At 35.3% G+C, this 15,634-nt stretch overlaps 2 protein-coding genes and 1 pseudogene across 2 annotated transcripts; all 3 read right to left on the minus strand.

Annotated features, from left to right (window-relative positions):
* Positions 99 to 1,870, minus strand: LOC104704774 (protein FEZ-like). The gene is made up of 3 exons (XM_019227104.1): positions 1,548 to 1,870; positions 1,168 to 1,460; positions 99 to 785 (listed from the first exon to the last, which is right to left on the minus strand). The coding sequence occupies exons 1-3, from the start codon at positions 1,732 to 1,734 to the stop codon at positions 99 to 101; spliced, it is 1,167 nt and encodes a 388-aa protein (XP_019082649.1). The 5' UTR covers positions 1,735 to 1,870.
* Positions 6,013 to 8,228, minus strand: LOC104701603 (sphinganine C4-monooxygenase 1-like). Its single transcript, XM_010417317.1, has 2 exons — positions 7,719 to 8,228; positions 6,013 to 6,838 (listed from the first exon to the last, which is right to left on the minus strand). Exons 1-2 carry the CDS (start codon positions 7,941 to 7,943, stop codon positions 6,284 to 6,286), a joined length of 780 nt encoding a protein of 259 aa, XP_010415619.1. The 5' UTR covers positions 7,944 to 8,228; the 3' UTR covers positions 6,013 to 6,283.
* LOC109125473 lies at positions 8,994 to 10,687 on the minus strand (annotated as a pseudogene).

Raw genomic sequence — 15,634 nt, forward strand, 5'->3', positions numbered from 1 at the left:
GGGGGGGAAACAGGAGCTTGAAAGAAGAATCCAAAAAAGCAGACACAAAATAATCTTGGGGATGTGATGTTATATCTAAATTTATGGAACAACGTATATTAAGTAATGGAAAAAGAAGCAGACAATGAGGAATAGTAATTCTCTAGCAACATGTAGTGATGCTTCTGATCTCCAACATTACTTAAAGGTAAGTGATGTAGAGCATGATTCGTATTACTCAATATGTTTTCCTCAATACGGGTTTCATGATTATGCTCTTGCGGCAGACTCACCAGAGCAGGACATTGTTCTTGCGCCAATATCACACTAGTGAGGTCGATGTTTGAGCCTATAAGATTTGTGTATTCGTCCAGAAACGATGAGTCTGCTGACGAGATCATGTAGTTGTTGATGAAATTTGGTAACTGAGGTGGTTGTGTTTCTTGTGGGAAAAGCAAGAGGCTTCTCAGGTACTGTTGGTCTACACGCGGACCAGGACTATCCCAAGAACTGAAACCCAAGTTAGAAATGTGACTAGTAGCTTTACAAGTACTAGTATTGGCAGCTTCTTTATGATCAAAACATGAACTCGGTTGGGCCACATTCATATCTTCATTGTAAAATTTGAAGCAAAAACTATTCGGGAGGATCTTGTCTGACGAAATTTGGGATGTGTTTGATGGTTTTTCATAAGGTTTTATGTCGGTGCGTGCGTCTTGCGGTAATGAGGAAACAAAGGAGTGAGATATAGCTCTAAATGCCGTTGTGTTTATCTTCTTTAATATTCTGCATATAGCCCATGAATCCTGCATTTTCACATATATAAATTAGATTAGACCAATTCATAAATAGTCCAAAGGAAGGAAAAGAAAAAAAATACTATATATATAGCTATTATACAAATAAGACTTTTTTTTCTGTCAACAAATAAAAGTACAAATTTTCAACTATATAATAAGAACCTAGTTTCTTGCTCTAGCTTTTAGCCACCGTCACCATGTTATTAATTACTAAACTAATCAGTTGAGTTAGCTTTAATTAATCTGATTCTTTAAAAACAACATTACATAAGAACAGTCTTGCGTTTAAACCTTTTCTCCATATGCATGCCATATGGGCTTACACTATATGAGCTTATAACTAAAATGTTAATGTAGCTTAACTACTAATAATATTTATATTGCTTACGTTGGAAGAGACATGATGCGTATCACCAAGAGTGTGTGAAGAAGTATAAGGCAGACGAAACTCATGCATCATCCAATCTGTCTTAATGCCTTTAGCAGCTTTTCCACTGTAATACACAAGTGACTTCCTCAAGCCAATGCACTTGCTTCCGTCCGATGAGTATATCGGCCTGTCCGTTCCCGTGGCTTTCCAGAATCCAGCACCAGTCACTCGATTCGGTCTCGTGCTGTTCCTATACTTTCTATCTCTTGGACAGTAGAAGTACCACTCTTTCTCACCCGTCATTGCAAATTCTACATTCACCAAAGGGATTTTCTTAAATAAATATATATAGTTTAGCGCTTTAAAAAGGAGATAGTAGAAAGTAAAAGAGACTGTACTTGGAAGATCCCATGGGTCATATTTGTAGATATCAAGCTGTGTAATGAGCTTGATGGAGAGTGGGCGATCTTCAACCTTCCGCTTTAGATAGAAACTCACGAGCTCTTCATCCGTTGGATGAAACCTAAACCCAGGCAACAACACATCTTCCATTTTCCTAGCAGCTTCTTCGTTAATCTCTCCCATATAGTATCAATTAGTGAATGTTTTTTGGACAAGGGTTACAAACTTTAAGCACTCTTGTGTTTAAACCCACAGTAAGAAGAAAGATACTAGGTGAGTGTGACAACAGTAGTGAGGTTTTTTCTAGCCCCTAAATGGAAAAAAAGAAAGAGTTGGTAAGAGTGAAGTTTATTTGCTTGATTTGAACACAAATATATGCTGCCCTGTGAGGGGTCTGAACCCGAAGGATCAGCCGCCTTTTCTGCTGATTTTACACAAATATTTTATTGGAAAGGAGTTTCTTTGATATCAAAAGTGTAAGTATTTAGTAGATGAAAGTTTGCGTGCTGTCTTGGAATATACGCCATAGTAGTTTAAATTTGACCTCTTAGTGGACTGGCTTTAACTCACTTTTGTAAATACGATATGGTAAGAGATAGAAGTTGCATTTGTTTGTAACCAAAATACGTTTTGCATACACTCTTGTGTAAGGTTCTTGTCGTCGAATGAATAAAGCGTCTACATGACATGTTGTGTTTGCGACCAGTTTCGTTTTAAATTGTTTGAAGGTTCTACAAAAAAAAAAAATTAATTATAGACGAAAAAAAGAATTTGAAAATATATACTACTGTAATTAATAAATGTGTTAAGTTCCCTCTTGTTTGACGTGTGTAACAAGAACCGAGGCGAACCAAAAGATTCGAAATTAGAATTAGCATAGCACTATAAGATTTAGGTTTTCAGAATCTATTGTTATGATGAAAAATTCAAAAAGACTAGAATATTTTCCCAAAATCCGAAGATCTCTGAACGTTTCATTCTTATTCTAACACCTTAATTCTATCTCCATTGGAATCGGTCGGGAACTGGCATAATTAAGTTTCGACTTAAAAGAAAAAATATAACATGTGATTGACTATATGTTATGTTGACGATTTTTATGATCAGATATATGAATATGTGCACAGCACATGACACAGTCACAGAACACTTTCTCTTCGGCAAACCAAGCCGACTCTTGCAAGTGAGTTGCACTTATTTCTACAAGACTACAAAATCATTTTCACACTACTGTCATAATATTTATCTATGGTAAACATGTACACAATATCGTGTCCACGAGAACCCATTCATGATTCATGCATGGTAACATGTCAACTGATAAACTCTCACGAATACCTTTTTGTATAACGTGTTCACAGTCGTACCATTAATATGACTACTTATTATGAATACCACGATAACATGTTAAAGATACCGTTTATATGACTATAGTCTACAGTGCATTAGTTTCGAAAAAGAGTCATTTTGAATTACATAGTGAGTAACTCGTTTAGTTGGGTACAACTGCATACAATACCTCGGATACGTTCATTTACTTCCACATTAAACAAATTAATTTATGACAAAAGAAATGATACATAAAGACATATAGTACGATCTAAAAACACAATTACAGGAGGGCGCCTGAAACAATTACAAGGCAAAAGTCAAATCTGCCTATTTTGTTTCTCATTTTTATGTGGGTATTGTCAAAATATCGAATACCAAAGTAATATAGAATTTCTCAACAGTTTCTTGCTTTTAGTAAATCTAGTTGAGGTTAACATTTTCTTCAATAACCTGAGTTTTCTTTAATATTTTCTTCTCTACAAGTACCATCAAGTTTATCAATTATTTACTACAATGTCAAATAGTACTAATATGTACCAGCTGAATAAATAAAAATTGAAAACCAGAAAGTGACCGATACTACTGCATGATGTCCAAATTAATCCTAGGATTTACAAAGAAGTGATACTAATTGGTACTCCGTAATTACCTTAGTAAACTAGTTTTGCTCGTATTGTATATGTCGCTTTCAAGGAATGTCATTTTACATTTTTGTTTTTGACTTTTAAAAATCTGTCTCCTAACCGATTGATCTACTCCAAACCAGAATCGAACTATAGGCCAAACTCTAGGAATATATCAAATTCAATGAGATCACAAAGAGCCAAGTTTCCTCGGTTAATACCCATTTTGTCTCTTCAAGCTTTCTGTTGACTCATTTTGTTTTTTTTTTTTAACTTCCAAAACGTGTATACTTGATTTTAGAGCTTATATAAATTAATAATCCATTGTGTTCTTAAGTAATAGTATGAAAATTCTAGGAGTCAAAGTTGAAAATCTTAAAGCCCAAGCACCCATACCTCTGTCTTCGCGAACATGTTGTATGAGTATTAATAATGTCTTGGCTTTGTCTCTAGAAATCACATTTATATTGCACCAAAGTCTAGTCCATCTCCACTACCATTTTTGAATAATATATTACTAGAGTAACCGACCTCCTTAATCAATTCTCATCAATTAACAATACGATGATCAAATTAAATTTGTAAGATTTTGGCTTGCACACTACAAAATTAAAAGAATCCAATATTAAAATACGACAAAATGTAATCTGTGGACACTTAACTATGTCCTGATTAGGTTTGAACAAGTGTCAACCCAAAAGCATTCTCTCTAAACATGGAAAAGAGGTTAAATGAAAAAAACCAACGAGTTTTGCTTCGACTTCAGCCACTACTTTGAGAACCCTTGCATAGAAAACCGATTTAGATGACAAAACATCCTCATAAGAGTGCATGTAATCCTTGGAAATAAATATTGTTCCTCATGTCATCAAAATTATCCTACTCTCCTTAAAAACCGTCCCACAAAGACCATAAGCCGAAGCCAAAACAATAACAATGTTGTTATGTGATGAGTCCATTTACGAGAGAGATGTGCAAATGCGGTTTGAATCAGCATCTAGTTGCAAAATTCATAGAGATCCCATGGTAAAGTAAAGGTTATCTTATAAGCATTTTTTCACAATATTGTACTAGATTTGGAGCAGCCCAAGCGAGTGTAGTAAATAGAATAGTCATGATCCCTGTAAGTGTAAACAAAGACGTGAGCTTTTTCAAATAAAAGAGTTCAGCTACAACTGTACGTTCATGTTGATACAAAGTCGACAGCTTTGATCAAAGAACATAACCAATTCAAAATCTGAACTTCGCTCAAATAAACATTGTCACACAAAAGTAAGTTTGATCAAACAAAGAGAAGTGGAGAAACTGATAGATTAGTGACTGAAATTAGTGAAATCAATAGCATTGGTCTTGATTTTGAACATTAAAAATATAAGTGTCATCTATGTTGTCGGCAGCTGGACATGACTCAAGCTGTCTCTCTGTATGTAGTCTTCGTTTGAATGAAGCACTTCTTGTAGCTTGAGCATTGCACCCTCTTCAAAGATCACCTTCAGTCTTTCTAAAGCACTAGAAAATCAAGAAATTTTATCCTTTGCGAAAATAAGATATACGCATTCAGCTTTAGAACACTCATTTCAGTAACTCTCGTGACCTGCAAGGATTTGCGAAAATCATAATGAAAATTACATTTATTGAAACCTTCTAGAGAAGTCTACAAAAAACTAAACCACACAAAGCAAATGTTGTTCTCCTTTAGAAATTAGAATTCACATTCCATTCATTTTAACAATTGAGATTCTTCCCATGTAACTAGTCAGCAAACCTTTTTTCATGGGTGGTTATAAAAGTTTTTATTATCTTTCATTTAGAAGTTGATGATTTGAAATTTTTTTACCTCACGCAAGTAGTGAGAGGAGTGATCTTTTAAAATTTAACGAGTATGATGTCGTAATTGAATTTTATAATTAAAACAAAAAGTGGAAAGAAAATCATGAACAAAAATGTGACACATAAAAAATTATTGTTTGTTTGTGAATATCATGTAAGCCTATATTAATTTTTCATATATGACCAGTTAAAGTTTTTATTACGAAAATTAATACCAATTTTTTTCCATTGTATTAATTAATATTTGGTGCGGTGAGCTGAGGTATTAATTAATATTAGCGCTAAAAATTGGAAAAAAAAACCTCAACTCTGTTTGTGTTGAGTTAATCAATCCTCACCAACAAGACTATGGTCAAATCAAATCAGTAAGATTTTGGCTTGGACTACGAAAATTCAAAGAATCCAATATTAAGATATGAGAAATTAAATAAATCTGTGGACACACATATGTCCTGATTTTGATTTATTAACCTCATCAGGTTTGAGGTGTGAATTATGAAACTCGTCTTTATTCCTTATCTAATGCATGAATGCTACAACCTCGCAGATCTCCTCTGCACTTCAACTTCATCTACCTCAGCTCACCCACGTGCCACAGTTGCTTTATATGACCTCCAAAACTGCATCACTAAAATGTAACCAAGTCTCGAGTAAATTTAATTCCAATCTTCACGGATGCTCTTTGTAAACAAATAGATTAAAAATAACCAGTACGGTGTGGTACAATAATACATGCAAAACAAAAATCCAAAGTAGAACAACAACTCGATAATGTTTATATACAACAAATCTCAACTCCGACTACTTCGCTCTTGAAAAAAAAAAAGAGGCAAGACGCAAACCAGTTCTGTTTCTGATTTAAAACTACACCTCCATGACACAAGTATATCATCCATCAGCAAACCTCAGTGCAGATAAAACAAACATATATCCAAAATCCAAAAATCTTAATCATCTTTGAATTCTTTAGTCGGGCGTGCTTCAAATCCTCCGTCTTCTCTTTTCTCAAGCGAGTAAGGCATGTAAGTTCCCAGAATCCGATCCCACATGACAAAGAAAGGCTGAGAGAAATTGTATTTGGTTCCATAGAGCTGATGATGGATATCATGGTAAGCCGAGTTGTTCTTGAACACCATATGGAACAAGTTTCCAGGAAGCCAGAGACCGCAATGGTCATCCACGGTCTTGATTGTGGCGAAAGAGAAGAAGAAGATGGAAGTTCTTGGTGACATACCAGAGACTAGGAAAGATAAGGCGCCTCCAACTGTATCCAAGAGAAGACCTTCCACTGGATGGTTGTATAACGCTCCATATGCATATGGGACGATGAGACGGTGGTGTTGAGAGTGGATATGTTTGTATAAGAACTTGTTGTGATGCATATATCGATGCATGAAGTATTGCCATGTGTCGAGGATTATCATGGCCGTCACAAACTGTCTTGCTAGAACCAATAGAGATAACTGTTGCGCCTTGTCTGCTTCCGCATCACTTCCTGTCACCTGCATAGACACAATAGATAAGCATATGTGATGAGTGTTAACGCAAAAAACCAGAACAAACAAACAAAAAAAAAGTTATTACATGGTATTTACAAATCAATCTATGAGGGACTCTATTAAAGACTTGTCTAGCAACTCATGCCAAGACATAACAAGTACTCAGGCTAAACATCATTCAATGCAGCAGAGTAGAGCTAACTAAGGCAAACAAGAATCTATGACACTGCTACATGGATTATAACACCATTGCTGCTATCACTACATAATAACTCATTGCAATTTATTCAACAGAAAACCTTGTGAAAGCATAATTATCAGACTTAGCAAAGTTTTCTATTGCTACTCATCAGAAAAGCTGATAACAACCAGTATCAATATCTTCCTTTATTCCTCTCTAACTCTGAATACAAGTGACAAACACAGGACGAACCAACGAAAGATTCCTAGGGTGAATTCTAGAGTACCCTAAGCTCTCCCCAAGTCCCAAACCAATTGCCAAATCACTAACTTGGTCTCTGATACTCAAAGCTTTCCTCTAAAGCTCTAACTCTGTTTCTAACACCAATCTATCACCAGTCTCATGAAAGATTGAGAACTATTCAACTATCATTATGATCTAAATACAAGGTTAAAAATGTTACAGAACATACATAATTGGCAAATGTTACAACCAAGATCAGAGATCATTAATGCAAAAAAATTTATCTTTTTGGGTGGACAAGGACAACTAACATCACCCCATAAAGATTCAACAACCCTTTTTAGAACAAACAAAAATCTTCATCATCAGATAGCAAAATTCCCCAATTTGTAACGTAACCTTAACTTTTCACAAAAGCATAAACTCAAAAAAATGGGATTAAGAAGAAGAAAACTGTACCGTGAACAAAAGAATAGCGACAACAGCTTGAACAACCTGCTGAAGAAGAACACCTTTGACAACAGAAGCTTTCGAAACAAGATTCTTCTCTGCTTCTTCAGCCTTTGAATGTAATCTATAACTCTCCAAAGACGATAGCGCTACGTAAATCCCAGAATACAACCAATACACCACAATCGGAGCCACAGTTCCTAACATTTCATCCGATACAGCAAAAACCATCATTCCCTAAAATCTCTCCCTAATCTCAGATCCTCTTCTTCATTAACCAAAAACGCAAATGATGATAATAAAATTTTGCAAAGATTTGATTTTTCACAGGAAACAAACAGAGGAAACTCAAAGGTTTGATTTTTATCCTTCAAATTTGGGAAATTTTGATTGTTGAATCGATGATTGAGGATTGTTTTAGGGTTTGAGTATTGTTGATGAGTTGACAAATCAAACGATGAAGAAGGAAAAAAAAAAAAAAACAATACTTTTGCGTTTTGTCTGAGAGACAGACGTGGCTGATCTGTACTCATTGAAAGAAAAAATAATAAAAATAAAATATCTGAGTTATCTAGTGTGGTTATATCTTCAGTGAGTCTACCTTAGTGACGGAATCTGAAGCGTTGAGAATTTGTGATGTGATTTTTTAAACCTTAGATTCGGTAACAAATATCTCGTTAACGTGTTACTTACCGTATTTAATTATTACTGTTAGCGGATGGTTTTGTTACTCGTTTTAGTTTCATAATTCATATCGTCTGCGAAACGGCGCCGTATAATCGCCATTTGAAATTGAGACAATCTCTCTCCTTCTTTAAGGTTTAGCAAATCTATCAGCGATCCATGACAGATTAATTGTTAATTAAGATGATAAGCGATGTCTAAACCCTTGATTTGGTCATTGAAAATTATTCCACCAAGGATCCAATGTAATGATGAATTCTTTAACTGTGAGTACTTATACAAGCAAATTCCAAATACACCAATTAATGGTCGTTTTTTCAACAATAGAGAGCCATCAAAAGGATAACACACATAAACCGCTTAAAATTTTGGCTAATGGATATGAGCCCCTCTAAGATAGGAGAATGGAGATAAAAACCTTTGTCAAGAAACATAAGAAAATAGATTGGGAGACTATGGGAATCAGTTATTATCTTCATATATAGAAAAACAAATTTATGGAACCCTAATGAGAATTAAAAAACTGGTCCAAGACATAACATTGTGTCTTAGTGCTCAAGACATAGAGTAGAAGAACAAAGTAAAACAAAAAGAGAGCTTTTAGGTATTAACGGGAGAGTATTTGGCCTCAGAAACAACTTTAAATTCGGTCTCAAATTTCAACGTGTCTTCTTTGTCCAAGTAAGTCTGTTCAAGTTCAGCTAAACGAACAAATTTATCCCAACCCCAACCATTCTTTACTTCTTCGTGCCAGCAGCTGACTGCGAAAGAGAAAACGCGCAAGAAACATATAAAGTTAGATAGAGAAAGACGAAATACCAAATGAATATATCAGTATGTATATGTAGAAGATTGTATTACTTTTGTTTAGTTAATATATATTAAAATATTATAACTGTGTGGTTAATTTAGAAAATACTTTGGTGTGGTTGGAGCCAAAAGGGTTTAGAAGTCGCACAATTCCTTGCATGAAAATCTTCTCATCTGGTTTTAGTATTTCACTATCAGCTAAATACAGAAAAACGGATAAATATTTGCCATCTGCTCTAGACCTTCCCTTCGGATACACCTTTAGAACCCTACAAAACAATAATTATTATGAACTTTTAAACAAATATATATATATATATATATATATATATATATATATATATATGTGTCACTACAAGAAATACTTGCATTGATAGCATTACATTATAGCACGATTTACTGCAATGCTATTGTAGATGAGTTAGTAATTGTGTTATTATAGCATAGCGTTTTTAAAATGCTGTGAAAATTTTTTTACTAAACAAAAACTAAAGTCACTTAGTCCGCTAAACACTTACCCAATATATAATATATATATTTGTTATTCCAAAAAGTTCTGATACATACTCACCATTTCCTTCCTCCCATTGGAAAACTGTTTGACGTGTAAATCTCCTCTTTCAGCTCAGAAAAATTCTTAACAGTCCAGGAGAACTTGGGATAAGAGAGTAGTTTCTCATCAAAAGAGACGATCTCCCAATTGGTAAGTGGTGGGGAACAATGACATCAACACCAAACTCACATTGACCTCCCTCGAATATGTATCCATTTTCAGGGTTAATAAAAGTAGCATACGGAAGAACTTGGAGCAATCCCCTCACCATACTAAGGGCATTGAACCGCTTTACTTCTACGTCTGAATATATATAAATACCGTTTACTGAATATTATGTGAATGTATACGATAAATTTTAAAGAAGGAAAGCATGATATGATGAGATGTAAGAATGATGTATATATAGTTCACCTTGAATAGTAAAGTACTTGCTCTTTCTTGTTGTAGACAAAGAAGCGGAGTTCCGCAAACACCTCAGTTGTTGGTGAGGATTCCATCAACCTCGTGCTGTCTAATTCCACGTACATTGATATAAATCCACTTACATTGTCGTTTACGTTCCCTCTCGGGTATACAATCAATCTCCTGTTTTATAAACATCATAAATATTGCATATTTGCATTAGCTAGACGGCATTGTTAATTTTGGTCCTGAATAATTAATGATGAATGCCTTGTTTAGGTCCTTACATATACATGGCGTTTCATTATCTAAATCATGAGTATACAAAACACAATCGGCGTACGTACCAGTTATATCCACCAGAGGAGAAAAGACGAGATTGGTATTTATGATCAGAGAAGGCAGTATGATTCTAAAGTTGGGAGAATTTGTTAATCTTGAGGGAATAAGAAGAAGGATGATGCTCTCTCCAGCTCTGCTTGATCGAAGAAACTGGTGATGAGCATGATGAGAATGACGAACCCATTATATTCTACGTACCCTACACAATGCAAGCCTTAGAAACTATGATTGAGAGAGATAGTTATTAGGGTTTTCATAAAAGTTATATAAAGAGAGATAGCTAGACGTCTTAAAATTCCTGCAAACGCATCAGATTTGGTATAAGTATTTTATTTCGCTGAGAAGATAATTTTGTTCGTAAGTACATATCTTTTTAAGATAACTTCACACCAGATTTGGTCATCAAATAACATTTTTCCCCTCTAATAAGATTATGATAATTTTTTGTAATCTAATTAACCTTTAATATTATCAATTCAAAAAACAATAAACATGCGAGAAAAAATTATGATCATTATGAAAATATTACTACATTATTATATAAAAGTAAATTTCGTAGACGCCAACAAAAAGGCATTGCATCTGTTGCCAATTTTTGTATAAATTTCTCCGAGAATACCTTTTTAGTGAAGACAATCTCATCTTTATGGTTTAGGCGATCCAAATTAGCCAAGCAGACTTTCTAGTCTCCATCAAGCTTTTCTACTTCAAAAAAAAATATATATATATATATATATATTATTAAGTTTCACTCGCAAAGCGGGTCTGTGAATTACACGATGAAATGGCAGCAGACCCAAATTCTTTTCTTTACACTTGTACGTTGCTCGAGAAACCACATTAGATTTTTTTAGTTTTTTCTAAAAACCCTCAGATTATTCAATGCACGTACAGTAAAACCTAAGGTTGAGTTGAGACTATAAAATTTTATTAATTTGTAAAAGTTTTAATTTATCGATAAATTATTAATTTAGCAATAATTTATTAATTTAACGATAAATTAATTTTTTATTAGTTATGAAGAAATTGTCTTATTTTTATAATTTTGAAAATTTTCTATTATAACATAAAATATTTTTGTTACCATTTAAATTTTTAAAGAAATTTCTTAATTTATAATATTGGTTATTGTAATAGGATCAATTTTAATTGTAAACTAAATTATCTAGGTAAAAATGATAAATATTAGAAGTTTAGAGTTTAGAAGAAATTGTTACTATTATCCTTTATGGTAATGATGAAGTCGAAGAAGATAATGCGATACTTTAGAACTAGTTACTAAATAATCAATTATCGCATCTAGATTCTGCACAATTTTTGGATGCAATTGAGAAGACAACAATAAAAAAAATTATAGATAGATTCCAACAAGAATGCAAATTCAAGAATAGGCAAACAACAATAGAGTTATATTTCACTAGATTTTCTTAGATATATATGTATATATATATATTTAGTTTATTTGATTATTAATTTATAATATTGATGGAATCATATTTTTATAAAAATTAGTATCTTATTATTTTATCTAAATGTGTTATTTTTTATATCAGCCTAATTTGGGACTGAAAAAATTATTAATTTATAGAGAGTATTAATTTAAAGAATATTAATTTATAGAGATTCTACTTTATAGTCTTACTAAACTGTGAAGAACGTGTGGTTAAAAAAGATTTAATTTAATGGTGCAACAAACACACACACACACAAAAACTTAATTTCTTTCATTTACTGATTAAACTGTGAAATAAATATGATCATGGTTAAATGTTGGTTAAATGAATGAGCGCAAGAAGACAAAATAGAAAGACGATGCAAGTGCTGACGTGGCCTTTTCTTCTTCGTTTGTTGTCTTCTACCTTCTGCCACTTCTTATATAACAAAGAGAGAGAGAGAGAGAGAGGCAGTGAGCATAAAAAAATTTAAGAAGCAGAGAGAAGAATAAAAGTCACAAATTGAGCTTTCTCGATCAGATGAAGGGGGTTTGACAACAACATTGCTCCTCTTCACCAACGATCAATTTGATAATGTGGTGACTAAATTCAATGCTCTTCTTCTTCCATCGTGTACTACGCGGTTAAAGATCCTCATCTTATCGCAGATGAGACTAACGAAAGGGTCGTGTTTGCCGCTGGCATCCTTCGCCTGGTTTATGCCTCCTGTTTTGCAGTCGACTGTCTCTTCAGATCTAAGGTGAAAGACGTGAGAATCTGCAGCGAGATCGGCATTGTCTGCGGATTATCGTCCTACTGGGCACTGGTATATGTTGTTTTCGGCAAATGGTCGCTCCTTGTGCTTGCTGTAGTGGTGATTTCCATCAGATATGGAGCATATAAGTTTATGAAAAACAATCCCAGCGGCGGTGATGGGAAAATCCACGGCGAGGCTACCGATCTCAGGTTGCAACTTGTCATCAACCAATTAGGAAGAAAACGCGACCTCTACGAACCATTGCACATTGCAACCATCGCTGCAATACTGGGACACCCTGAAGATCCAGCTACTGACACCCTGTTCCTAGCGACCGTTGCAGCTACACCGGAGCCAAAGGTGCTCGTTGTGGGCAGTGACACAGAAGACGAACCGATGAAGCGCATCTATCACCACCATGGGTTACCCGGCTCCTCCAACGATCCCTTTAACGCTAAGGAAATAGGCGGCGCCTCAAACACTAACACCGGTGATATCGGCCAGGACAAAACTACCGCACCCCTGGACCCCAAAACCACTCCGGAAACCGGCGGTGGCTCAGTCTCAAATCCCATTGATGATCCTAAAATCACCACCGATGTTACTAGCATTGACGTCCCCAAAGGAAAGGGAATTGCCAAAGAAGGTCTCGGCTCCGTCGGAGTTCCCCTTAAAATCGCCGACCCCAAGGGAAAGGGAATTGCCAAAGAAGGTCTCAACTCGTCCGTGCCTCCGCCAAAACCCGATTCGACAGTCCTGGGGCCAACAAAAGACTGCAGCAAATCCACGTAAGAATTCTTTTTTTTTTAGTTTTCATTTATTTTGTTTTTTTCCCCTAACGAAATTAATCCACTACCACATAATTATAATCGATTATTGTTTATCTAATAAATTAATAATTTCTTCTTTTTTTCCTCCGGGAAAGTTCCACCTCCACTGATTCAGGGAACAACCACAACTCTGATTCTTCTAACTTGAGGAGGAGGATGATAATGTAAACACACTTTATTAGAAATGATAAGAAGAACCAATGTTCGTTATAAACAAAGATCATGTTCCCAACTTACAAGAGTACTGAATCAAGAAAAAACTCCGATAAGCTGAGCAAACACCGATTACAAGAGACCCAAAAAAGAGATAGAGATTACAAAAATCTTATTTAGATATTTTCACAATGAAGAAGACGACTGCAACGACTTCTCCTTTTAAAGAAAACTTGGACTCATGTGCGACGACTCACCAACAACCACGTCAACGTTCCGTTAGCCACAAAACAGTCTTCCCACCAGCTTATAACACATGTCCTTCTTTATTCTCCTTCTATTCAAATGAAATTCAAATGAAAACCTTCCATATAAGAAACCCTGTAACAGAGCTCCCTGTTTGGAGAACCTTGTCCTCAAGGTTCAAAGGAAGGAAAGCGACGCTGCAAATCAAACAAGTACTCCCAAGTGGCCTCTTCTTCCCCTTCATTAGTCCACTTAACCAAGACCATTATAGCAGCACGACCTTGCCTTTTAACCATTTTCCTCTCCAAAATGACCTCAGGTTCCTTTAATAAAACCTCGTTAAGCAACATTGGCAACTCAGTAGTTGTGTGATTCGGACCCACCAGAACCTTAAGCTGTAAAACATGGAACACCGGATGGATATGAGAACCCGCAGGAAGAGCCAGTTTATATGCCACCGGACCACAACGATCAATCACCTTATAGGGACCATAATACTTAGGAGCTAGCTTCTCGTTGCCACGGACCACAACTGACTGCTGGCGATAGGGTTGAAGTTTGACAAACACATAGTCTCCGATGTTAAAGCTTCTCTCAGTGCGATGCTGATTTGCGAATACCTGAATCCTGTGTTGAGCCCTCAGAAGATGGAACTTTAAAATCAGAATCATACTCTTGCATTCTTGTAAGCTTTTGGCCACTACTGCGACTTTAGATTCGCCTGGAAAATAGGGCAAATGAACAGGAGGAGACTGACCATAAACAGCTTCGAAGGGAGTCGATTGAGTCGAGGAATGGAAAGTGGTGTTGTACCAATACTCAGCTAGAGGAAGCCACTTACTCCACTCAAACGGCCTATCACTACACATGCATTGAAGGTATGTCTCCAAGCAACGATTCACCACTTCTGTCTGTCCATCACTTTGTGGATGATAGGCACTAGAAAAATTCAACTCCACCCCTGCATTGCAAACAACTCTCTCCAAAATTTACTCAGGAAGATCTTGTCTCTGTCACTAACAATGGACTTGGGGCACCCGTGAAGTTTGAAAATTGTCCATGAATGCCTGAGCCACTGTCATTTCCGTATATGGGTGCATACATATATTATATATGCATGAATGAATGTATGCACATGTGAATGTATATATGATATATACATTCACATGTGCATATATTCAAACATGCGTACATACATTCACATGTGCATACATTCATCATGCATATTTTCTTTTTTTGATGCATACATACGTTGTTTGTTTCTTTACATCTATTGTAAACTTGTTCACTTGCTTTCTTCTTTGCTTCTTTTGCTTACTCTGTTTGCTCATTTACTTGTTGTGCCTTGTTTGCTTTCGCGTTGATTCTTTTGATTTTTGATTTATGTATTGATGTGTCTTCTTTGATATTCTTGTTTCTTTTTTTTTGAACAAACAAGTCTTTCTTTCATTCATCAAACAAGGTAATCAGGACTACAAAGTTTGAGAGGTTTCAAAGATAAAGCTTGATAATAAACATAGAAAACAAACTGAAAGATAGAAAAGTCGACAGTTATAGCCAAAGGTGTTGGAGATCTGAGCAAAGCATCAAACCACAATCAAGCTCAAGGTGCATCGACACAACATTCGCAAGCAAGGTGGAGATGTGGTTGATGGTCCATATCAAGATGACATTGGGACGTTGGGAGGATTTCCATAGCCGAGAGACACAAT

This window comes from Camelina sativa, chromosome 7, assembly GCF_000633955.1.
Source record: "Camelina sativa cultivar DH55 chromosome 7, Cs, whole genome shotgun sequence".
Classification (NCBI taxonomy): domain Eukaryota; kingdom Viridiplantae; phylum Streptophyta; class Magnoliopsida; order Brassicales; family Brassicaceae; genus Camelina; species Camelina sativa.

What these genes read in the sequence shown, in the direction of transcription:
- LOC104704774 (XM_019227104.1), bottom strand. Translation starts at nt 1,734, where the DNA reads ATGGGAGAGATTAACGAAGAAGCTGCTAGGAAAATGGAAGATGTGTTG. An exon ending in TGACCCATGGGATCTTCCAA is followed by an intron (nt 1,461 to 1,547) that starts GTACAGTCTCTT and finishes TGGTGAATGTAG; the next exon opens with AATTTGCAATGACGGGTGAG. An exon ending in CGCATCATGTCTCTTCCAAC is followed by an intron (nt 786 to 1,167) that starts GTAAGCAATATA and finishes GTGAAAATGCAG; the next exon opens with GATTCATGGGCTATATGCAG.
- LOC104701603 (XM_010417317.1), bottom strand. Translation starts at nt 7,943, where the DNA reads ATGATGGTTTTTGCTGTATCGGATGAAATGTTAGGAACTGTGGCTCCG. An exon ending in TCGCTATTCTTTTGTTCACG is followed by an intron (nt 6,839 to 7,718) that starts GTACAGTTTTCT and finishes GTGTCTATGCAG; the next exon opens with GTGACAGGAAGTGATGCGGA.